Below are 27,000 nucleotides of genomic sequence, written 5' to 3' on the forward strand. Positions count from 1 at the left end.
GCAAGCATCTTCATTCGAATTTCTGCCATGCTGTTTTAACCCATAGTTTTCTATGCAGTAGTCGTGTCATGCCAATATGTTCTCGATGAAAAAAAAAAGCTTTTCATGCGAACTTAAGTAGGAAGATGTTGAGCCCCAATAGGTATGGAAAAACAGCTTCTTTTGAAATAATGTTTTCTTGTTAGTTAATTGTTTTATTGCGAGTGATAGCTTTCCTCCCCAGTTTTATTATTTTTAGAAACGGGTTTTAGGCTGAACACTTGAATTATTTCTATTTTGTGTTGCTATTTTCATGACGGCCGAGGGCGAGTACTTATGAACCTATCTCCAAAAAGGACAGTGTCCTCTCACCCTCTGCTCAAAGGAAGTAAAGATATGGGATCACCAGGACATGCGTTGTAATTTTATAGCAGAGCCAATGCACCCTGTGCAGAATTCAGTGGCCACGGCCTCCAACCGGAAGTCCATAGAGGAAGGCCACATTCTTCCTCACCAGCAGCATCAAATTCCGGATTGACTTGGGTCATACCTTCTCTTTTTGACATTTCTTCCAGTGCGCACCAGAGAAAGATGATAAAGAAACAAACACAATTGATTAGTTACGGAATTGTGGCACAGCCGACATTCAAAGAGACCATAGTTAAGTAATCAGCTCACCCTGAGGCAAACACTTACCAACCCAATTTGGCTAGTCAAAAAAGCTAACAATTTGAGGCTGTGATGATTTCTGCAAGATGTGGATTATCATGCCAACCTGGACACCATTTACAGACATATGTAATACATTTGAAGTAAGATTTGAAAAGTAAATGTGAAATATATTACAGTGTGTGGAGAGACCTACTAATACAACTTCATTGGGGAGCAAGGTCTGACTGCAATGCCAAGTGAGCATGAAGGCTCCTCACTGCAGTGATAACAATGAAAATATACTTGCCAATATCTTTGAAGACATTTAAGTGGCCATCGGAACTACTTTATGTTTATTGGAAGTTCATGCAAAATGGATCTTCTGGGTAAAACCATGACTGCAGAATCAGTGTAGACATACCAGTCACAGGTTCTAATCCTGGCAACACATGGACCAAAGTGCAATGGGTAAAAAAAGGCCAATTTAGATGATCTTTGCAGGTCATTACGATATAGGTAATACTGATGCGCCAGAATATTAATATATTTGAGCACAAGGTCCATAAGATGCATTTATCTTTGCAGCCATGATGACAATTGTTACTTAAAAAGGCCCCGCAGAAGAGTGAAAAAAACAGTTCTCTCCAAGTAGTCTAGCACATCTAACAGTTAGCAAGAATAGGGGTTCTAGATTGATCATTTGTTAGATGGTGTCAGCTGGGAGTTTGGGCTCGAATGTGTCGTAATAGCCCCTTTAAATGACCCACTAGAACCAACCTGTTTGCCTCATTTGTGAACCCTTACCTTACTATGGAACATTTGCGTGTTTCATTCCCTTACAAGCAGTGACATATAAATATATATATCTGACACTTACACGGTCCCTCCAAGAGGACTGGACAAAGATTTGCCTGCTGCAATCAACAATATTTAGCTTAGTTGAGACTTTTTAATAACAATATAAAGGTATCACATCTCAACAAATCTCTTATTTTGTCCGAAGAAATGTCATTGCTTAAACACTAAAACACAGCACTTTAGGCAACAAAGCCTAGTCCTCTTGAATGCGTGACTCTAATATCAATATCCAGTAAGACAAAACAAGGCAAAGTTAGGTGCAACCTCCCCGAAATCTGGCCTCATGTGGGGCATCAAGCAAGAGACTCATGCAGTTAATTTTAACACTGGTCATGTGCACCACTACTGCCACCAAGTTGGCATGCAAAAAAAACACATAACAAGAATTTGAAAGTTCCCTGAAATATGCATTCACAGCATTGTTTATTGAAAAAAGCGTATAAGTGCTCCCCTCCCCACTTCTGACCAATAAGGTCTTAACAAGGCCTAAGCAATTGTTCATTGGAACTTGGAAGTTGGTTGGAGGGACACAAGTTGACAGTGAAGTCAAGTGCAAAACAACTGTACATTCACCTGGGAACATATCTGTTCCTGAGACAGTGTTTGTGCTGCTGCAGCTCAGTAATGCGTTACAGCACTTATAAAATGGCATATCATTGGTTTTTAATAGGTAGTGTGGTTTGAGATCCAAGCATGTTATGCAAATCAGTCCTTAGAACCAATACCACATCTATAAAAAAAGTTCAACTCAGTGATAAAGTAAGCTCTAAGACAAATACTTCTGTATTACAAATTGTACCGACGTGCTTCCACCACCACTGATGAACTGTATGATATGATATGATGATATGATATTGACATTTACTAGAGCGCACTAAGAACCAAGACTCTTTACATGAGCTTATTTGGTTCCTCTGCTCTTGGTTAGCACAGTCATTATTAGTTGCAAATGACCACACTTTGTATAGCAAGAAGGCTGTGTGCTATGCCAGCTTTCTGTATCTACCTGATTATCAACCCCACAGAAGTATCAACCAATGAGAGATGGAATTAGTCAAGTCATTCACTCTTGCAATACATATGTAGCATGTGTGGACCTCATTCAGATTCATAGCAAAAATTGCCTAGGGAAAACAATGGTACCGTAAATTGTGAATTTATGCGATTGTATTATTACCTCCACCCTATGGTTTCCACAGCTCGCAATGAGCGACAATGCAATAGTACCACAATGTCCCCATTATGAGCTGCAAAATATGGAATTTCACTTTTTTTCCCTATTCACATTTTGCCATTTAATACCTGGTGAAATTAGTCCTAGCAAAAAAGTAGGATTTTTTTAATTTGTGCCCCACTATTAAGGCTGATTAGGGTTGAATCCCTGTTTGCCTCTTAACTGGTACTAAGCCACAACTCAGAATGAGGGCTGGTGGTGTTGACGACTTTGAGAGCAGGCACAACAAAAGTTGCTTCAAAGTGCTTAGAATTGATGTAATGAAACCCTTTCCACAAAGGCGCACACCAAGGCCTCCTCACAAGTACATTTCTAAAGCATTCAAATATGATGAATATGCAACTAAATATCACTTATTGTGTAGGATGTTAATGGACTACAGTAATCCTAACTGGAGCATTAGGATACGATTTTATTACATTGACAGGTGTCATTCCATAAAACATTTGTATGCCCTGTAGAAAGTACTTAAAATAACTCTTTATAAGATAATGTGTACATATCAGCTCATTACCACACTTCTGCCATTTCTAGATCCTGTAAGGCTTAATCAACTTAATAGCACTCAATGTAACGAAATTTAAAGGCTAAGCTGGTCTAGACGAGACTCAAAGTAGTGGCATGTAGATCAGAGCAAATATTGGTAGTGAGTGCTCAACACACTGAGCCATATTGTGTAAATCATCCAACAGGGAATCAGGAAATATGTCTAAGCTGATTTGCAACTGTGTGGCATTTCTGTTAATGAAACAAAAGTCAACAGACCTATACTGACTTCTCTCTCTGCGAGATTTCAGCAGAGATGATAAAAACCTTCAATTATTTTTTTAAACTAACGTGATGCAGGCATCAATTCACAGACAAAACCACCACAGGCTGCATTCGAATAGTGGGTATTGAATGTTAATGCCATAATCAGAGGACACAGAAAATGGAAAGTTTTCTTTGAAGACATCAATGAAAACCATCAATACATAAAACATTTTCTAAGATCGTCGGTTAAAATGAAACAACATACATGGTCTTGCACCACTAGTCATCTGCATCTTTTGGTGTTTTTCAGGTTCGTGTTTTTACTTTATTTAAATTTAAGAATCCGGTGTTTCTAAACTGCCTAAATGTTTAGTTTTATAACTTGAGTGCCTATTTATTCCAGGAGCCGTACTACGTATCATAAGGTGTGCCCACGCTAATCAACGAAAGGCGCTGCATTATGGTAAATGCGCTGCCTCATGGGCAGGCACAAACTTGCGCAAAACCCAGGGCAGCGCAATCAGGTGAAAAACAGAGCGACTGCTTTGAAGCCGCTCCATGTTTCACAGTCCAGAAAGCAACACACTTACACTTTTAAGGCGGATTAGAGATCTTCTCCTTGCAGGAGTTGTATTGAGAGACTGCACCTGCCTGCAAAGGAATGTCTGGGGGTGTCCCTCTAATGGGCTGCTATCAGGGGGCACACTGACAGTGCACCTCATGACAGCTTCCTTGCCTCTGCGCCTGCATCTGTAACACAGTGCGGGCACAGAAGCAAAGGGGTGCCTCCATTTGCACATCCCCATACAAATGAGGGAATGCCGTCTGCTGATAGCTCTGGCACGTTATATGCACCAGCGCTATCAGTATTACTGAGGTGGATGCACAAGCATCTGCGGCCCCTTCTGTAATACCAAAGTACCCAAAAGACGTGCAAACAATGGTAATACAGAGCAGGAGTAAAAGACCACCCAACATAGGGCTTTTCATTCAAAATATTAAGAGATCAGTGAAGGCCATCTCCTGCTCAACAACTGTCCCACTGCTTCCTCACCACTACAAAGGCTCTTCTCTTGCTGTAAGGCTGCCACATTAATTTAACTTAAAGATTGTTGTACTTAGAGAGGGAGCAAGCAATAATACATCCAACGACTGACCAGTGATTGCAATGCATCGTCCACTTTTGAGTGGCTGTGCAGAGGAGCTTCCTCAAATGATGAAATGTGCCACAGTATAAGGAATCCATTGAACAACCTGTTGGACATTGGGTTACTGGTTGAGAGGGGATGAAACCATACTCAAGCAGCAACTGCAATCTCTGTCAAGCAAACCCCAAATTAACCTGTGCTTAACCCTCTAGCAGATTACTAGGCAAGCAGCCAGGCTTAACTTAGAGGCAATGTGTAAAGTATTTATGCAGCATCTCAAACAGTAATAAAGTAAAAACACACAACATGAAAAAACCCACAGCAATTTAGAAAAATAGATTAATATTGAATACATTATTTAACTCCAAAATGACAAAAATTCAGGATATATGTAATTTGAAAGATTTAAGTAAAAAAAGCGCCTTGAAGCACTAAATGTTAACAGTGGTTAGCTGGTCGTGCCGGTTTGAGACAAAGTCACAAGTTCAGGCTGATCGCGAGAGAGCATGGGCAGGATACAGGGACTAATTTAGACCTGCTGAAAAAGAGTACCTTAAATCCTGGTTGTGGAGAGTTGAAAGATCCTGCATTGAGGATGCGTCATGAGGTGATACTTCCTAGGAGCTGAGAGACTGTGATGCGAGGTCCTGTGCCATCATCAAGGATGCCATTGAAGAGGAGATTGTGATATGCAAAGTCGTGCATCATAGCTGCTTCGTGGACCAGCTGGTTCCAAAGAAGTTGTGGGGCTTGCTATGCAGAGTCCGGCATCATGAGGATGCGTCATTCAGTGGCTGTTGCGAGGAAATGATGGGCTGCGTGTGAAGTCCTGCATCGGGGATGCATCATTTAATGGCAGTTTTAAATCGGAGCTGCAAGAAGATGTATCTCATCTTGTCAGCTCTGCCCACAGGACCACAGCTGGGCTGGCAGAGCACCTTCAGGTCCACTACCAAGAGTAGAGGATTGGGGTTGCACCACTTGGGGGATACGAGTCACAAGAGACTGAGTCACTGGGTTCAAGGTAGTTGCAGTCTGTTCTGTCCCTAAGGCTTCTGATCAGAAGGCCAGCAGCCTGGTCCTTGCAGTCACTGTGGTGGTCCTGGGATCAAGATGCAGGTCCAGTCAGGTTGCAGCGCAGCAGTCGTCCATAGGTCCAGAAGTGTACTGAAGAATTGGGTCTGATGATTCAATATTTATACCTGGTCCCCCTTTGAAGTAGAAAAAGGTTCAAGGGGATTCCATCCCCAGACCTGATTGGAATTTCCTGCCTCCCTGCCCTGGCCCATATTGTCTGGGGTCACAATAAACTAGTATCAAACCCTATGTGAGTCTCCCCAGGCAGAGTCTTTGTGATGTGAATGTGTGGTAGGTGACAGCTGCCCCCCCCACATCAAGTCAGAGATGGCCCATCCTGCCTACACTTATGGGCCTTTGTCTCACTGTCTGGGCGAAAATACACAAAGACCAACTGCCAAATACACTTTGTCATGTGACCCAGGATACAGGCAGCAGACAACAAATGGTTGGGACAAGAAAATGCCTAATTCTAAACATTGCATTTTCAGAACTGTGACTCAAAGTTCATTACTGGGCATCATGTACTGTATATTGTGGCTTTTGTTTGCTATTGTCAGGTCTGATATACCTGCCCTATTTCTTCCCCGAGGTGTAAGATGTTTGCTCAGTGTCTGATGAGAAAACATAGACATGGAGCTAATGATCTGATTGCATGTGGTAATCCAATTAGTTTTAAATCCTATTCTTATCATCCAAGCCCTTACAATACTCACTCCCTCCCCGATGGCCATCAGGAAGACTTTGGGTTATACTAATGGTTTGTTCCATCACAGTATTAGACTGGGGAGGTGAGTCCTGATACATATTTGGAGAGTCCCAATGATTACAAAGATCTATTCAACTAGCTGAGTGCCTTTCATGTGGTAAGGAAAGTGTAACTAGTGGGAGTAGTAAGAGTAAAGCCCGAAAGATGGAGATCACCATATGGCATTGAAATGGTATCAAGCCGATCGGACAGAGAGAAAATGTTAAAACTGGTCTTTGACACTCAACAACATTATTCAGACGCTAAGCATTGACACATATCTATTTGGGGCTGCCTAAAAAGTTATTGAACAAAGTGCAGGCAGTGCAGGACTACGCAGTACTCTACCTATGTGTACTAAATCATCCACACCATATTATATGAATGCTGAAATACCTACATATCTTTTTATTGATGCAGAGTGAAGCGCCTCCTTTACTGTGTGTTTGTATAGGAGCAGAAATAAGAACCTTCGAAACTTTTATCAAACCTTTTATAAAAACATGTTAGAGAACTAATGTCAGCCTCCTGACATATTCTAATTTCCCCTCTAGATTAAAATACAAGACTTTGCGGGAAGGATTGATTTCGGCTTTGAAATGCCTTACCAGAATGTTTACACTATGAGATCTAATATCCAGAGTAAGGATGTAGAGTGACATTTTATCTTTATGAATCATGGTTTTCTGTCGGCAAATTGATTACTTAAGATTATGTTTATTTAAAAATGGTTACAGGATCCATGTAAGAACTCCTATGTTAAGTGCATATTTCTACAGAGCAACATCATGTATTGCTACTTGAGGCATGTGCTGGCATGTAAAATAAATTAAACTGAGGACATTTGAGCAGCAAGTATATTGTTTTGGGCAATCTGGCAAATCATGTCAGAGGTAACACTAAGGAACAGCTGCATCCATTTATAGCCACATAGCAATAAAAGAGGATCCAAGTGCCTGTAATTGTTTTTTTTCCTGAAATGTTATGCACTATGGTGATTGTGGAAGGGAATATCAAATCACGAATATTGACATGACAAAATATCGTTACAATATTGAGGAACAAAATATTGATAGATAAGTGCATACAAGGAGGTAAGGATTTACGTTTTTTTATCTTCACATCTACATACTTTAAAGAAATATATATCACAATTGTGTGCATATGTGGAGTTGGCTTTAGAAATTGTATAGAAACATGACATACAATAGTTGCACTTCAATATTGTTGTAACAATATTGTGTCCCATAGATATTGAGACATAAACTTATTATTGCCCATTCAGCTATACAATTAATTATTCAATAACTGTAGCAACATGATTATTCCCAGAGTGGTATCTAAGTAAAGCCAATGCTTTGTGCCCAACCAGCCTACTGTTGCAATGCGATGGCGAAGAGACATTCTCAGGGAACAAATAATATGTGTTGCTCAAATTAAAATGCACATCAATGTAATGTTAATATGATACTCCAGAGAATCAGACTGCATATGTTCTTACACCTAACTCTGAGACATTTAGTCAATAGCCTCTAGGAAATCTTCCCACTCAAATCAATTCACATTAATGGCTAACCTTTACATAGATGATGTAGTGATGTACTGTTCTAAAATAAGTCATTATGTTGTTGTCGTTACTGCACTAGTCGTCGTATCCCAGTGACTTACAGCCTTTAGAGTTAATGTCACCATATCGGAAATGTAGGTGCATCCCAATGAAAAGGGACATAAAAAGCATTAAGTGCTTAGATATCAATTTCAAACCAAATTCTAATACTGACACACAAAAGACTTCTAAGGAGAACTTTATTTCAAATAAGAAAGGACCCCTCTGGTTACTCTATCTAGGCCAAATCAATCTCACAAATTTACTAACATTCTTAGGTTTTAAGGCTATTTCCATGTTAATCTGTGGATTCTTTTGTTAAAGAACTATAATTTCACATTTAAATATTTATCTGAAAAGAAAGGATAGCTGTAATGTTCTGGTGGAAGCATTGTGCTTTAGCATGGAACCGGGGGAGCCTAACCATAGGTCTATATGAATAATTCCCTTGCTTCCTTCCCCATAAATGGCTGCAATTCCCTTTCAAGGATTGTGCTTGGCAACCCAAAACAGTCCCAGAAGAAGACAGAGTGACTTTGCAATCTGGATATTTGCAGGGGTAGCCTACAGAACGATGTGGGTGTTGGCGCAGTAGGTATGGTGGTTATCGCAGCATTGTAAGTAATGACGGAATAACTCTGATGGGATGGCTAGAGTAGGAATTTAAGGATTGTGGAATTTCCCCATGGCTACAGAGGAATGTGGGAGATGAGGGAATGCTCTTGTGACCGAATGAGGACTGTGGTAATAGAGAATGCATCGGGTGGCCTGAGGGGCAAGTCGAAAAAGTTGAATGCTGTAAATGCCCACAAGGGGACCTGCCAAACATGACTGAATGCATATGGCAGTTAGAGTGAGTGGGAAAGTGGGTGATGAAAGAATACACAAAGTGTCCTGAGAAAGGCCACTAATCATGGTGAATTACCTAAGGCTTTCAGAATAGGCATGTGGATGATGGGGAAATCCATTCAATGGTCAGAGGTCAATTGCTTGCAGCAATGCCCATAGAGAACAAAGCGCTTGTAGAGAATTTGGCAGTATGAACGATGGCTTGAGGTGAACTGTGGGTGATGGTGGAAATATTTACAGACCCCATAGGAAGTTCGCTTGATGAGGGAGTATTCCTTACTGTGTGACAACAAATGGCCAGTGACATTTTTAAGTGATGGGGGAGATGGTTGATGGACCGAGACAAACTGTAGTTGAAGGGGAAATGTCTTTGAGGTCCAAGAGAGGACTATGGTCTGTGACAAGAGGGAGAAACATTTGTTACCAGCTTTGCTGGTAGAAAAATGAGGATCAATTTAAGTAGAGTGATAATATTTTGAATCCAATACTATACATGTTTATCATTTGGGAGAAAAGCTTTATGAAAGCGACACATTTGCGTTGTTTTACACATTTGCAACTCACAAAGAGGCACACTTCACAAAGAGTAGGTTTTCCTACAATTCTCTTAATCAGAAACATTCTTTTCAAAGAACTTATCACTTACTTTCTTTAAAACTTCATCAACTTTGCAAACTTTTTTATTTTAAATTTCAGTTTTGAATAGGGAGATAACAGCAACTTTGGTCAATTTCAGCTATTGAAGGATCCTTCATGTTTCTGTGCACAGCTAGGGTTATAATATTAGCTTCAATTTTGCAGCACTAGAAACTAAAACCTCATAAATAAATTACAAATACTCAGCCCAACGTACCTCATATTACAGCACTGAATTTACTTTCAATTCATTGACGTGTTTTCATGAGCAGCTCCAGATCCTAAAAGATTCCTATCACTTTTGAAATCCAATAAGCAGGGTTTTCATACTATTCTCTACCATCTTCAACCTCTGCATGGAGCCATTTAGTGATCTATCCACAGATAACAGCATCAAGAGTCAGCAATAAGGCAATGATACAACAACTCTACTTGAAAGTCTCCTCTGCTTCAAATAGCCAATGTCTCAAGCACTCAGGGATTGATTCACAAAGGTAAACTTACATTTTCTGTGTAAATTTGGTATACACAAACGAATTTACGAGCAGTATATTAATGAGTGCAGAGTCCCCATGTATAACAAGTTAGGACAGTCCTATCCTTTTCTGTGTGGATACACAGCACTCGTAAAGATATTGCTCGTAAATCCCTTTGTGAATTCCAAACAATTGTAAACTTACATAAAAGTATACATTACCTTTGTGATCAGCCCTTGGTATAGGATTTACCTATATAGCATTCTTTCAGTGCCAGAAGGGCTGGTGTGACAGGTCAGTGAGTGGGCTGTTATTTTGGCTGTTTGTGGGCCTGTTTTATGGAATGGTGGGGTGGTTTTTACTGTTGATATCCCTGATATTAACACAAACATTGCTTGCATCAAGCACACACACTAGCAGTCTCTCATACCTTGCAAAATAACTATATGCTATGGGCCTCATTGGTGAGGTTTTGCCGTAGGGCAGCGCTGCAGGCCCTCCTGCTGTGCTGTCCTTTGGCAAAAGAAAAGGGCAGGAATGCACTGTATTTATTAGATACAGTGCATTCCTGTCCTTTTCCCCTGTGCCGGTGCACGATGGGTAGGTGTGCGCCAATGCATGCACCTTTGCACCATGGTGCACTGGTGCCTGCGTTGTGGGGTGAATTATTTTTGTGCAGGAAGGGAAGGAACCCTCCTAGACAAAAACAGTCACAAGAGGCTGTTTCCTCGTTCTATGTGTGCTGCACAATACAGCACACTTAGAGATAGAAAAAACAAGGAGAAAAAAAGGTCTTTTTACTCGTTGTTCCACCCTTACGCCTCCCCTGGGGAGGTGAACATTTTTTGGCGCTGCCTCAGAATTGTGATTTCTGATCAATCTGGGGTAGTGTAAAAGAACTATGGACGTTGCTGGGAATGCCCCCACCAACACCCATTGCACACCTCTTAAATGCAGAAAACTACGTTAAAGGGAACAATATTTACGAGCCAGCATTAAGCCCAAAAAAGTGGCTTAGTGCTGCCTCGTTAATATGGAGCAGGCTCTTGAGACACGGAATGTCACAAAAAGAGATGTTACGGTGGCACATGGGGCCTCATAAATGTGGCTTTGTGTATTTACGAGTCCAAAACTGCAACAATTTTACAATTTGGGCCTCTTTTTCAGCTATCTGAAACAACTAATGGGAGACACTTTTATTTTGGAGACGGGACCTAGTTTAAGGTCCATTCTGGCACAGTAAACACCACTTATATGCCCGCTCAACCCAACAAAGACCGAATTCCTTTGATTTGCCAAAAACAGCACAAGAAACAGTCCACACCTGGCTCAATTACACAATCCTTGACAGCTTCAAACCCCAATTTTCACTCAATGCCGAGCCACTTTCATTCACCCTGGCCACCAAGTCTCACCCTCAAGGAACATAACACCAAAAAAAACTACCCGATACCAGCTAGCTCATATAAAGAAACTCACATTGTTTCTTCCAGACAGTGACTTCAGAACTTCTGTTAACGCCCTTGTACTCTTGTATCTGTTTGGTAGCAACACCTTGCTCCATGGCCTCCCCGATTCTAAACTCACACCACATAAAGGTATCCTAAATGCAACAGCATGCCTCATCCAGGGTCTGAAGAAATATTATGAAAGCATTCCCATCCTCTTGGAACTCCATTGGCTCCCCTTACCTGGTTCGCACCATCTTCAAAACCCAGTCCATCATTTACAAAGCCATTAAAACAAAGGCCCTCCCCATCCCTCACTCCTTATTTGCAGACAAGCTCATTATCTCTGGTGGTTCTCTGTACACCAGCAGCTAGGACACCATCAGACTGCAAACTATGAAGTATAATAAAAGAAAAAACTAGGTTGCTTGCCTTTTCTGTCTTAACCAAGATCCCTGTATCCATTCAGAGCACCTCAAGTCTCTCCAATTTAGGAAAGAGTTGAAGAGGCACCTGTTTGAAGAACACTACATCTCAATGCAATAACTCTCCATAAGCTAGCTACCTCTCTAGTTATTCTGTGGAATTTATGCTTGTCCTTTGACCCTGTATAGCATTCCCTGCCTTTATGGTATGTTTGCATTACAGAAATAGCACATAGATACATACACATTTAGTTGTGAAATACTAACATACATCATATATATTGTTAGAATGTCGTTTATTAGTAGGCGCAGGTAGGGACCTACCACCAGTAATAAGGCCAAAGTCACAATATAAGGCCCAGTCGAGGTCTCAGAAAATGATTCCCTTGCTCAACCCTTGATAGCTAGCTAAAAGCAGGCGGCTATTACTTAGAAAACAGGTGACTTGACTAAGGGATAGCCCTGCAGTCTCTGAAAGACAATTAATACATGCTTGCCCTTTTCACAAACATACAATAATGAAAAAAAACATCAATGACTATTCAGTCAATGATTCTATCTAAAATTACATACACTTCGAACATTGCATTAAAAGCATGCTATGTTAACAAGTTAAAACGCTTTGAGTCTGAATTAGATCTTGGCAAGCAGGTTACTCCATCACAATAGCGATGCATATCCCATCCAACGAAATATAAATCCCATTATATACTATGGGATTTACATTTCAACGGATAGGATATTAGTCTCCAAGATTTAAATCAGGCCCTCTATGTCTGATTGGTCAGATGGGTTCACTGGAGGTATTGGCTGTAAAGCTCTATTCACAAAAACAGCATAGAAAATCACTTGTGATTAAGTAACAAACAAGTCATAATTGATATATTGACGCTTAGGGCTTATTTAGCCCCCGGCGGGTTAAGGTCCATTTTGTCAGGCAGTAGAAGGAGGAACTCTGCTGCCCTCACAGTGTATAGTGTGAAATATTTATAGATCTCTGCCTGCCTGATGGAGAACTCTGTGCCTTCAGTAAAGCCTCAGTCCCAACAGCAGCCCTACAAGCACTATACGTTTGAGGTGCGGGCAACAGGGGCTGTATAGCATGCAGAGCCCTGGGAGCACAAGGGGCATGTGCACCCAATTTTTGGTGCCTTCAGTGCACGGTAATATTACAGAAGGGCTCCGTCTGTAGTACTAATAGAGCTGGCGTTCTTTTAGCACCAGTGCTATCTTGAGAAGGTGAACTCTTACTTGCTGTGGGGCATGGCCCATACAAATGAGGAAATCACTTTGCCTCTACACCTGCGTCCTATCGTGGATGTGGACGCAGAGGCAAACAGACTCTTAGGAGGCAAACTGGCGGTATGTCACTAAAAGGTGTCAAGTCTGCCACCTGAACCCTGTCCTCTGGATGGTCAAAAGGGGTTTCGTGAACCCCCTTCGCACATGCCGTTGTAGGCAGGCGCAGTCCCTGACTACACCGCCCTGGATGGGGATCTCTGTTGCCTCTCTGAAGTGCAGGCAGGTAGACTGCCCCCTGCTCAGAGAAATGCGCTACTCCCTGAAAGTTCATGGCCACCATGAGGGAGGGCAGCACATTATTTATAATTGTTTAAAGGTAAGCCATGTCCCAAACAGGGACGGTGGGCCGTCATACAATAAGGGCTGAGGTTCAATGCACCTGCACAGGAAAACAACACTTTTTAGCAGTAGCTGTCGGGTCCAAACGAACCAACAATCAGATGAAGACCCCCAGCTATTTTAGAGAACCACTTCCTAAACGAACTGACTTCAGGAAAATTCTCAAAAATATTTGTATAGCTGTACCTGCATATTTACAACTTTGCATGGGTGGAGAGTTATAAATGTGAGAACGCCACATACCTTTCCAAGAGTACACCTGGTAAAATGCTAATTATTCTTATTCTAGATAGGCGTAACTCACCTAATGGTTTCAGGGTGGAAGTGGGTAGTAGATATGGTGATGAATTTCTAAAAATTCTTAGGTCTGTTCGTTCCCTTGCTTCAGGGAATCCCCTATCATTAAACACCCACACCAAGCAATGGTGAAAGTTTGTTTTATGCATTATATTACACTACACTGGGGTAATAATTCAGATTTGCAAATGCAACTTTACAGTTTATAATTGATTGGGCTCATAAATTGCATCAATTGCTTGTGTGAGTTGGTTTTACATGTGAAGATGGCAGCGTTATTACCCTGTCCTGTTGAGTTAACTGGATTTCCACCCAGTGCTTAAATTGAGCCAGTGATTTCTGTGGTTAATTATCAACGCCGCCATTTATTACATCTACCACATCGTTGTGCAGCGTGTGCAATTCAAAGATGAGCAGAACAACAGTTTTTAATTAATTCAATATACAAACAACTAATGCCAGTCGCTAATACCAGACGCCCAAGCTATTCTTACAGCTTTGGGGGCCTCGAACAGTCAAAGACGTCACACTTTTAGCAGTGTGGTGGTAAGCAGTTGAGTAGGTACTGTCAGTGGCAGCGCTGGCAGTAGCAATGGGTGGTGGAGGCTGTGGTGGCCTCCTGAGGAGGGTCTTGGCACATATGTATTTTCAACTTAAACACTGTTCCCCAGGTAATAATTGTCAACATTTGACAGCCTATCGCTTCGACTCCCTTTCTCACAGATGTACTCAGTATCTCACCACCCTCATTTCAGCTCATAGCTGTCCTAGCGCCATAATATCCTCTCGGATGAATGTTGCGCTTAACAAATACAAATACAAATAACAATTACACACTGAATGACATCGACCAATTTTAAGCACATTTATATTTTAGTAAAAGGACTGCAACACGCAGATGGAGAAGTCAGAGATGTGTCACATTATGGTCCCCATGACACAGGTCTCTTCCATTGCCTTTCTCTGTTTTTTACCTTCTGTCCCAAAACATCTATACATTTACAGCCAGATTCATCAAAGACCCATTTTGCGAGTCTTTAATAGCGAATCATAAGGAATCGCTATCACAGACTCGCAAAACGGGATTCATGTAGGAATCGCAAAATAAGATGCGATTTCTACACAATCCTTATTTGCGATTAGCAAATTGCTAATCGCAAATAAAGAATACTCCCCATTCATTCCTATGGGCCAAAAGGCCCATAGGAATGAATGGGGAGTGTTCCTTATTTGCGATTAGCAATTTGGTAATCGCAAATAAGATAGCGATTTCAAGGGTGCCAGGGGTGTCCAAAGGACACCCTGGGGCACCCCTTAAATGCAAATTTAAACAGGTGTTGTGCACACACATGTCCAAAGGACATGTGTGTGTGCAACATGCAAAAAAAAATGCACTAAAGTGTTTTTTTCTCTTTTTTTGCTATTTACCACAAAGTCAGACTTCGTGGTAAATTGTGACCAAATATTGCGATTTCGCAATTTCAAATTGGTTGATGAATTGCATTTAAGGAATCTCTATTAGAGATTCCTTAAATCCAATTCCTCGCAAATATGCAATTTTGTTAATAGCGATTTTTGCATTTGGGATGATGAATCCCAAATGCTAAAATTGCACTTGCAAAGGACCAGATTCTCAGAATCTGGCCCTTTGCGAGCGCAATTTCGCATGATGAATCGGGCTGTAGGTCCTGACTGGATCTGGTGAGAGGCATCTTTAGGCGTGTCCTAGGGTTTTAGTAAATAATGGATATATAAAAAAAGTTAAGAGAGGCTTTGGACCATGCTACTTCACCCATTGCTTTCTCGTTTGCATGTGTTTTTGCGAAACCTGTTTGTTAGTCTTGCAGGACTAACATGCATGCCCTGACAAGAAGTATTAGCACCTGCCAGTGATCGGGCCTTTTCAACATACAAGTGAATGTACCACTCCGATTTCCTCACCACAAGAACATGCACGTTAAAGCAGTGACCTAGGCCAGATCGCTGTGTTTGAGGTTCTGCTACAATAAGTGCATTCACTTATTCTACTAAGTCTTTCACAATTAGTTTGCTACAAATGCCCACTTCCAATTTACTTAAATCTACATGGCTATGGAACAAGACTGCATTGGACAGAATGACACACAGGGTGCAAAGTGACATTCTTCTTCGAGTCACCAACCTATTAACAGATGGAGATCAGTAAGAGTAGCATCTGCTGTCTCTTTAAATTCTACATTAAGTTCCTGCTTTTTTAAACTTCACTTAGCAGAGAATTTCAAAATATCACCCTGACATAAATTATGTTTACATAGTAGTGTGCATTTTAAGGTAGTGTGGATACATCCAACTCAGCATGAATATAATTAATCCGTTATATAAATAGTGAACACATTTTATAGCTTAGCATGAGCAGGTGTAAATGATGCCACAAACATGATTTTTTGCATTAAATGAAGTAAACACCAGCAAGTAAGACTTTAAATAAGATTCTTCTTCAACTATGTCAAATACATGCATTGGCAGTGGCAAATTATACATATACATGATATATTTTATAAAGTGCATAAATAATAGAATTTAAAATTCTGAATCCAGATTATAATAATTTCAACGTCACCCTGGCAGTGTAAAATATGTAAAAATGGTCGGAATGTTCTATCCAGGCCTCAAAGCTCTAGTCTGGGTATCATATGTTGCTCACTACATACCATCTATCTATCAGCTCATATCGAGGTTCTGCTTATAATGTTACAGAACCATTGTGTTCTAATTTATGTGGTCTTCCCAAATCCTGCTCATGATTAATACTCTGCCTTTCTACATGCAGAAAAATCTTTGTTTTCTTGGTTTTGCATATAAAAAGACAATGTTGGCATTTCCGGTCTTACACAATTATTGGTATTCAGTCGCCTTGTCTCATTGCTTTATTTTGAACCTGCGAAATCAGGCACAGGAAGCCTTTGGATTTGATTTTCCACTACCGGAAATGAGGAGAGAGTTCAATCAAGATGCGTATTCACGTTTCCCACCCACTTTTAGATGGCGATAAAAGTAAGGACAATATGGCAAAAACGTGGAAGCAAAGCAGGCAATCATTATGTTTATATCTGTGCATGTTAGTGACGATTTCTGCTCCATTGTGTAAACACACAGGCACACATGCAACACCCGGTTCGAATTTCATTTGCAGAATGGCGCTTTTGCAGACAGTTTTTAGACAAGGCTCTAAGTTAGACCATTAGAATGTGCCTCTTCCCACAAAATAACCAAACATACTGCATGATTGCCTGTCGCAAGGATTTTGATTTGTTTTCTCTTTTGTTCATATATTTAAATATCTGTATGGTGATACTACTGCTCAATTTTGAACAATCACTGATGTGTTGTTGATATATTTTGCAACAAACCATATTCTGTTTATCCCACTTGCTTTTATTCCACCTGTCAAGATAAGACTACTCACTTCCACTCATATTATCATTCTTTTTGATGCCACAAAATTGGGAAAAAAAAGTATAAAGGGAGTAAAAGGAAAGAAAGAAACTTTGAAAAAAAATGATAATGGTAGGGTAGGCGAAAGGAAGGAAAGGGCTAGGCATAGATTTATAACTAAACATAGGGCTAGGTAACGTTTTTAAATCTGGATTAAGGTTTGCATTTGATCGTAGGAATTAAGGATAACCTTACTGATAGGTAAGAGGATGGGAAAGGGCTAAAAATTGGGTAGGCTGGGGTTAAAGTTATGTATGGGGTTCGGTGTAGAGTTAGGGCAAAGTATAAGCATAGGGATATAGCGTAGGGAAATGTTAAATTCTAAATTATGGATACTCTTATAGTTTGGGATAAAATAGGGAGAAACCCTAAAACCTGAATTGTTTAAATAGATAGTACAAAGGCTCTGCTCAGGCGAAAGGTATATAGTTAAGTTTAGGATGATTCACTTACAGATTGTAGTTAGAAATAAATAGAAAGTAATGTAGCGACAGTTAAAAGTATATGTTTTATGATTTAATGAAGACAAATAGTGGGGACGTTAATTGCCTCAATTAATTGTTTCTCACCTTTAAAGAGTAGGACTTTCTCACTACGAGATTCTCACTTTAAGTTTTCCCACATCTTCTCGTGCTTTTAGCCTGAAGTCATGGAAAACACTGAAGATGTTTGCTAGTCATGCTTGATAAATCCTTGTCTTTTTTATTCCCCATTTATGAATTACACCGATTCCTGAAGGCAACCTATTTCTACCCTCTGCTTTCTAACCCCTGCAGCTCCTTTTCACCCTTTGTGTTACATTCATGCATACAGCACTATCACAACAGATACCTATTCCCAATAATTCAAATAACACATAAAAAATGCACGTTTATTTTACCCTTACTTAAACATATTGCAAATAAGATATAACTCTGTCTTTGTTGTACAACCAAACTACCATACCATAGCAGGCTGTGGATCACAAACGCAAGCTAAGTTATTTTTGTACCTGATTCGCTTGCAGGAACATGGATCAAGATAGCGACCAACTCAGTTCTCCCAAAAAAGTACATTTAAATATAATCCTTTGGGAGCACCTCGTTAGCCATCATCATATGTGAATAACCATGGAGGACACATGGAAAACAACTCAAATGCTAATATATCCCTCATGCTTTTGTTTTGTACCACAGAAGATAGGATGTTTCTGTCAGGCTAGAGAAGCAGCACCCCCAAAACACCTGAAAGGTGACAACTACTTGACATTCAGGAACACCTGGACATCTAGGAAGCAGAGATCTCTGCGGCAGAAAGAGACAAACTCAAACAATCAACATTCCACTTTCTGCTTCAGTGCAGAAGACCCCGAGGATCACTAGCAGACCAGAAACAAATAGCTACAGAATTTGGTATTAAATTTAGAACATTTGTCAGTAAGAATGAATACTTCCCAAATACAAGATCAAAAGTATAAATTAATTAATCAACAAAAGAAAGTAATTACAATAAAACTTCACATTAATTAATATACACTAGAAAGTAATTGCAGATCGCCTGTGCAACCGTCATTTCAGGTACAGGCCAATTTGGCAGAATAGAGGCCATTGGCTATACATTCTGGAAAAATTATTTCTTAACTCTTGTGGAATAGGTGAAGGGGAGGCTTGGTATGAACAATTTGGGAAAGCTTTTCTTGTTGCAAAGGGTTCTTAATTGTGAAGTTAAACAGCATAAGTATATTTTTTATATATCCAAATAATCCAGAGCCTAATTTGAACCAGTGTTTTCCAGTGTTCATCACCAGCACAAGTTTTTAATCACCAATACTGTTTTTTTAGAGGACACAGCTGAGCGTTTAGCAATGTAATGTATTAAAAGTAATGAAACCCACACTTCCAGGCCAACCCTGGATCTTGATACAATAGTCCAATTTAAGTGTGATGGTTATTGTTTGGGTAATGGTAGCACTGCCATTCTGCAGCAATGGTAGTTGGTGGTGCCGGCTACAGTGGACTAGTCTGGGCCCTGGCACTGTTATTCATTTTACAAATTAAGCTCTGGTGTACTTTGATTTATTCTGTTACATTTTTGCAATCATTTTATTTCCGTGCTCTCTTGTATTACTTGGGTTATTTAAAGTAGAGTGAGTGGTAAGAATGCAAATCCAGGTATGATTATACAACTGCTAAGCCAAACACTGAAACATTGGCTAGCTCTGTACTACACTAAGTTGTTAAAATATGTACCAAGGCATTGACTAAATATTGTTCAAACTATTGGTTCATGTGGAACTGTGCTGTCCATATCTTACATGAAAAACCCACCAGCAATGGCATATGTATGACCAATTCTTTATGTTATGGGGGTTCTGCTATAAAGGCATTCTCTTTGGGGAGTTTCATATATTAGGTCACCATGCTTTTAAGCCACTGCTGATCTTTCCTGAGGTTTATATAAAATGTGGCCCTCATTGCATTTTAGGGAGACAGTATTATGGTTCATAAATGCTGACTATTACTTTACTAGAATGTGTTACACTCCTGTGAGAGTACTTGTACTTATAATGCCATCTCATGGCAGTGTTACAAGGGCCTGCTCAAACCTCTGTGGAAAGTATGCTTCTCATCAGCCTAGGACAGATAATGTATGGACACACTGAAAGCACCCACATTTGATCCTAAGCTGATATGCTCTCTAAATACTGCAAGGGTAAGAAGATTACAAGGTTCAAAGCTTCTAGTCCCATCAAATGTAAACCTTTTAAAAATAACAATCATACTTTCATAAAAACAAACATTAGGATGAATTGAAGCTGAGATGGAAAGATGGCATAACAGAGAAAATAAATTGAACAATTGATGGTTTCCTGCCTTGCATTGTTGCTTGTTAATTGTGCTATACTGAGAGGCTTTTCCAACAATTAACAATAAAAACTAGAATTTTGTCTCATTATTCTATTGCTCGTTGTGTTAAAATAATATCTCATACAACACTCAAAAGTATCTCTAATTCATTTAATGCTAACACTAAAATAAATAGTGGTGTTGTCTCTCATTCGTATTGGGCTCACTGGGCTATCAAAAAATCTCCTGAGCAAAAAGAATACTGCAATATATTATTATTCGTTCTGTAACAATAGATCACAAGGAAAAATGATTATATTAATGTAATGATAGAAATTTGTTTTTGCTAAAAAACAATGTCAAGGCTTTACAATCAGTACAGGTATAGCAATTCCATTTATGTAGTTGTTTTAGAGTTTGGTATTTTTTGTGTCAGAGCACGGTGTGAAGCCAGTGCTTATACAGTGGTTGTAGAATGATTTCCCTGGGAAATAACACCCTGAATTCATCAACAGGGTGGAGCAAAAGAGATGAAAAGTGGTAAATGAGAAATAGGAAGCTGCCACCAGAGTGCTTTCCCAATGGGCACCAACTAGGTAAAACATGGACCAGCATGGACAAGAGGAATATTTGTCTATAGTGCCATTGAGATCCCAGTCCAAGTTACTGAATTTTTCATCTAGATCATGACTTTTATCTAGGATAGTGGTTTCATAGAAGATGGAGTCAATCTGCTCAAAAACATTCTGGCATCACCAATACATTTCACATCAGCATGTACACATTTTGCTATGGCAGTCTATGGGCATGTCGGAAGTGAGTGCTTTGAAATGAACGATGCTGAAGCGTGTTGTCCAATATCACTGTCTGTCATCCAATCAAACACTTAATTTTCCTAGGTAACTGGGGAACTAATTCACAAAGAAATTTGTGCACCTAACTTCAAATTCGGTACACAATTAAATCTATTTGAGAGTTCAGAATCCCAATACTTTTTTTTCACATGATCAGGACTGGGGGAATTTCCCTTTCATAAAGGGGACTGTGAATAAGTAAATTCTGCCAAAATAGTGGGATTTCTTTGTTCACAGAAATTGGGGTAGTGGCAGGTTCAAAGGAGGTTTAACATGAAAAATTAGGTGAAAATGCACACACACATAAATGTGTGAATACTCTAATGCTCTCTGCCATGAAAAAGCTTGATAGTTTACTATGATTAAGGGCAGGACTAACAGTAAGAGTGTTTGCACAATGGGACATAGGAAGCAACTCCCAAAAAATGAGTGGGAGGGCAGGGAAAAAGCGGTTTGTCCACTGTAAAAATGTTGTCCCCTGTGGATAAAAAATGTGTTACTTCATTTTCTCATTACATTTGGTATAATTGCTAGTTATGAGAGCTCTAACAGAATACTATGATTGTCATAGTTTTGCAGTAAAACATTTGGTCTTCTTTGAGAATTCAAAGTCATACTGTGCTCTAAACATACCTGTAATGTTTGAATTGTTCATCCTGCGCCTTGCAAATCTGGTCCCCAGTTAATAAAAAAGGTACACACAGCTCATATTCTGCTGCATGAATCTTTAACAATAAGAATGTATATGAAATCATTAAACCTCACCCACCCTTTGTTAAATGACACCACTATATAATTTACTGGCAATAATACAAATGCTGTTGAATTCATCTACATAGAATATAAACAGCTTAATAGTTGGTGCAAGGATTTCTACCTTTAGAATTAATTTTATTAGGGCCTTTTCATCTCTCAAAATGTTGTTGTCAAGTTACTCTACTGAGCACTGTCAAAATGTATAGAGATGGGATCTAGACACTGAATTCAATAGTCGTATTAGTGCATTTTCAATTAGTAGACCCCATACATCTGCCTTCAGAACAAGCAACTTTGCACCCAGGTGACATCTGTTGTTTTCTCCACCCACATGTCCAGTTCCTCGATTATTCAATGCATGCATAAACATTTAGCAGCTGCATATTTCTTTTAAATTTGACATAGGGTCTTGTAGCAGGAACTCAAAACTTTGTGATGTAAGCAGTAAAGAGAAATGCCATAGCCACTGAAGATAAGACATGCGTCATTTCTTACTTAAAGCCCCATCCTGTACCCCCAAGCACAATAGCAGCTACGAGGATGGCTCCAGCGATGGAGCCTATTATAAGGTTGGTGGCACTAGGACCTGCGACAAAGGATTATGGGAAGAAAGACATCAGAACCAACCACTACGTTAACAAGGGAAAGGTATAAAAGCCATTGCAGAACAACTGAAAATCCCTCCACCCACCATCCCTCCCTCCGATGATATATCAAACATTTCTAGTGGATTATTTCTATATATGACAGCTTCCCACTGCATTATATACTACTTCCTTTAGGAACATTTTCTCTACCCATGATAGAAAATAAATGGCAGCAGAAGCATTAACTTGAATGCCTAAATTCACTAAATAATGTAGAACACACTCTTCAGAAAACATTGGACCAGGTATCAAAATAATTTCCAACATTCAAGTGCTTTAGAATGAATGACACAATTTAAACATTTATCAAGGTACATCTCACATAAAGTTGCTGAAACTATTTGTTGTCACTTTCCCTTACTGTGTTTCTTGTCCCAAACCAGTTCTAATCTTTGTTTAGGTTCATTATGTCACTTAATGCCCATGTATGCTGAGGACAATACCAGGGTTAGTCAGAGAGGCAGGCACTACAGAAAAACCATTTCAGCTCTGGAGCAGTAAAGAAACAGTGGATTTGCCATTGATGAATTAATTAAATGTGTCATAGCATATCCATGTTTTCTTCGTTCAGCAATTTAATCCAAACAGTGAGATGAGACCAAAGAAAATATTGTTCATTACAGACTTTCTCTTCTTTGTGCAAATTTCTTTGGTGTGCACGGTGTGAATCAGAATAGAGAATCAAGAACTGTCTACCCACTACTAGACATTTTAAAAGGATAACCAACAGGAATGCACATGGAGTGATATTTTGGTAACCTTGTGCCATTTTGGAAATCTAAAACTGCATTTTATTTTAGAAATACTTATATTTCTGGCCTATATCTTTGACTTTCCAAGACCAGTCACACCAAATGTTCTTCACCATATGTTTTGGAAACCCCATATTCCTAGCTACTTTGATGCAAATAGGCAAGGGGGTGTTAGTGTATGTACTTGTTGAAACATAGATCATTTATCAGGCCTTACACCTTAATCTACAGAAGGAACCCATGTATAAAGGTACAGTATGGACAAGCTGCGTTGCTTATTTTAACTAGATAGCATAAACTGAAAAAGACAGCTGGGTCTTAGAGGCGTGGGTAGGATATACAGTATTTCTGCTGAAGAACCCATCCTGAAAACTAACCAGCAATGGAATTACTAGCACTGAGTTCAAATTCAGACACACAATCTTAACACAATGTACTCTCATTCCCAGGAAAGCACATCTGTTGCAAACCAAGAGTATATGCATTTTGACTTACAGTAGAATATTTCCTTTTAACTAACTGCTGCTGTCTCAACTGAACTGCCCCCACTGTGTGTCTCAGGTTAGATCTGTATGTATTCCTTGCATTCTGAGATAAGGCAGATTTTTTAGAACATTCAGTGTGCAGGCTGGGCAGACTATCCTCAAACGACATTTAGATGTATAATCATTATTAAATGTTGAAGATTGCAATTAAATATGCAGATGATTCCCTTCTAGCTAAGATCTCTGATTTGGCACCACCTTGATCGCAAAACTACTAACTTATGAGTTTGTAGAGACGCGAAATATGTGCATCCCATTAAAAATGGAGGGGAGAACTGGCCACATTCAGTGTAGAACTTATGTTTGTTGCTAGTTTGTATATTGTGTCTCTCTCATGGATTGTAAGTCCTTGCACTTTTTGCTTAATAAATCCATTCTTTTGTATCCCCAACAGACCTTTGTAGAGAGTTTTGTGTGACTTTTCCATAAAAGTACCAAATGTTGGCCACAGGGCTGATACAGTGGCGCCTCTCTGTCCACAGTGCCAAGGTTGTGGCATGCATCACAGAAGGGATGCCACAGTACACTCTTCTGATACATCTATCCATTCATGGACATCATTTTTAATTAAAGATAAAAAGTAAAGAAAACTAGCCAATAAACTTCAAGACGTAAGTGATGACTAGTCAAAAGGATACATTCTAAGTAAAAAAAAACAGTTTGATGCAATAAGGGAATGTTAGTACAATTGTGTTAGATCTATAAATGAAAGCACAATGTTAGACATGCTAGTGTTCCTGGACCAATTATTATAATGCAATTCAGTGACTTGGATGGTGCTCTCCATGTGAAATACTGTTTGACAGTCATTTATAAAAAATGCATTTTACAACTCAGTGGGCACATTTTATTTGGTTGTCACTTTAGATATGAACGGTTTAAGGGCACTGAAAACATTGAAAAGTTTATTTCATTAAGTGTGAACAAAGAGCTAAAGTAAATATTTCAATAGGGTATTTTGATGTATGCCCCACATTGTCCCAGACTGGAGAGGGTTCAACACGGCATGACCAAAAACCACATGACATGGACACGTTCAAACCACATAACAAAATACAGTCACCACATGACACAAAGCCAATGGGACAGTACAGAAAGAGAGAGAAAGAGGAGGAGGCTCAGGTGCATACAGATACCTCACACACTATATCACCAGATAATGAAGCTCTGGAACTTAGAAAAAGTGCTTACTCTATTCCCCACCCTGTGCCTCCAAAAATCACCCCCAGAGCCAGAATGGTCCCTGCCACTGCACCTATGAGCCGGTTGGTGGCCATGCTCACTGTGTGGAGGGAAAGGGGAAATCATTTTTTAAAGATAATGATCACATAAAGAAGAATACAGTAACTCTTCCAAGGGAAATTTGCATACCATAAATCTTTTTGGGAAACAGTTTTATATACGTAAGAACAAATTGCATGTGAAAAACTAATTTGATTCACTTTAAAAGTTTGAAAGCCCCCAAGTTTTATAGTGTTCTGTATCCAGGAAAAAATGTAACATTTACTATGTTATGTGGCTGTTCAACATTATCACCATTTCATAAAAGTACAAAGGAAGTGTTTTTTAAGTTTACATATAAGGACAATATTCACAGTCTACAACATTCTGTGCAGTACTCCAATGTTACTTTGTTTTCCACAAACTCAATTCTCATATCGCTAATGATGGATGAAAACCTTTCAACTAAATTTAATGGATGGCACAGTTTTTTAAAATATAGGCCATTTTCTGTTGTGTTGTCCACTGTTAATCTATAAAGGCATGTTAGAATTTATAAAATAACACTTAAAGATAATTCAGTGGTAAAGAGTACAAAGAAAAAAACAATTGTTTCTACTCTTATTGGGAAATGAGAATAAAGTTGAACAAACCACTAGATGGGCACTGACTCTTTATAACCATGTAATGCACCTGATTCATATCCTGAAAAAAACAGGATGATGTGTGCTCCGATTTTAGACCTTTTTTTTTCAATAGGAAAAACAATATGCTTTGCAAACCAACACATACAGATGTTAGCACAGATGGAATGTCTTTGATCCATGTGGTATTTCCATACATTGTCAACAGATGCTTCTATAACAGTAACCCACTGAAAAAGGCCAGTTGTTAGCAGGAACATGAAAAATATTAACAGTTAACAAACGTGTAAGTAAAACACAAGTACAAAAGTAGACATGTTATAGATGTTTATATAGAAACAACACTCCTGACATTTATTGTTCTAAATATGGGTGATTAAAACAGTGCTTTCTTAAAAAGAAGTGTGAAACATGAAACAAATGGAATGTGTATTAAATACCTTAGAGACACCTGAATATAACCAACGTAAAGGTGTATTGGAACCGTTTGAGCTCAGGGTGATATTGAAAATGATTCTGGTTTAAAATTTCGACTATATGGTAAAACCCATTGTGATTCATAGGTTTGGATAAACCCATCTTTAGGGAGCTTCAGCCAATTGACGGGATATTGGCTCTGCTAGAGAGGAAAAGATCTCTCATAATATTGGCTATTTGTTTTATCATTTTGCCTCATATGGAATATATATATATATATATATATATATATATATAGGTCAGTCAGTCAAAAAAGTCTTTATTTCGATTTACATCATAAAAGACAGCATATAAAACATATCATCATTAAAATATCACCTAAGAACCTGTTAAAAAAGTATTAAATATAAGTACAAAGACACATGACTGTTACAATTCATATATATACTAAAAAGAAGAATACATGGGGGTAGTAAAAATACACAACCTTCAGACTAACATAGTGACACAGTGTAAACACAGTAAGTTAAGACCTCAGATACCGAAGCTGAAGAGACCAAGCCCAACTGATAAATGTAGATACCCCTATAACAATACACTCCGTGGTATCAGATCTCAAGATTCTACAAGCAGTTAGGGCTGATCTGGTCCCCATAGAACGGCACACCGATGCCAGCCAAACTCTTCTAGGCAATAAATACAAGGGACAGCAGAAGAGAAGGTGATGTACTGTTTCCACCATATCTGTACAAACGGGACATTTGTCAGTAGTAGGTGGGATCCAAGAGCTCGTTAGCCCTTGGAGCGTGAGCGTGCCCACCCTTAACTGATGGTATAATTTGCAATCTAATGGCTTTGTAATGATGTCCCAATAATCCTCATAGACCGGAACGTCCTTATTGTCCAGAAACAATGCTGTCTTAGTCCTACCCAGAGCAGATAAATATCTCTTTTCTTGGACCCTGCTCCAATACAGTTCCTTGAAGAGTTTCTCGGACGGGAAAACAGCGGAGGCAGGGTCAACCCAAAGGGACCACAA

At 39.3% G+C, this 27,000-nt stretch overlaps 1 protein-coding gene across 2 annotated transcripts in view; it reads right to left on the reverse strand.

Annotated features, from left to right (window-relative positions):
• Positions 1–360: 360 nt before the first annotated feature.
• ADAM23 (ADAM metallopeptidase domain 23) overlaps positions 361–27,000 on the reverse strand; it is a 711,121-nt gene continuing 684,481 nt past the window's right edge. Inside the window, exons 25-26 of one of the 2 annotated variants that reach the window (XM_086955318.1) lie at positions 22,231–22,321; positions 361–547 (exon numbers count right to left, since the gene is read on the reverse strand). In XM_086955318.1, coding sequence (XP_086811444.1) covers positions 502–547; positions 22,231–22,321 — 137 coding nt within the window. In that variant the 3' untranslated portion in view covers positions 361–501. Of the gene's footprint in view, positions 548–22,226; positions 22,322–27,000 lie in introns of those variants that run through there. The other variant, XM_086955319.1, reaches the window with a different exon arrangement.

This window comes from Lissotriton vulgaris, chromosome 2_1 (genome assembly GCF_964263255.1).
Source record: "Lissotriton vulgaris chromosome 2_1, aLisVul1.2, whole genome shotgun sequence".
In the NCBI taxonomy this organism is placed as follows: Eukaryota; Metazoa; Chordata; class Amphibia; order Caudata; family Salamandridae; genus Lissotriton; species Lissotriton vulgaris.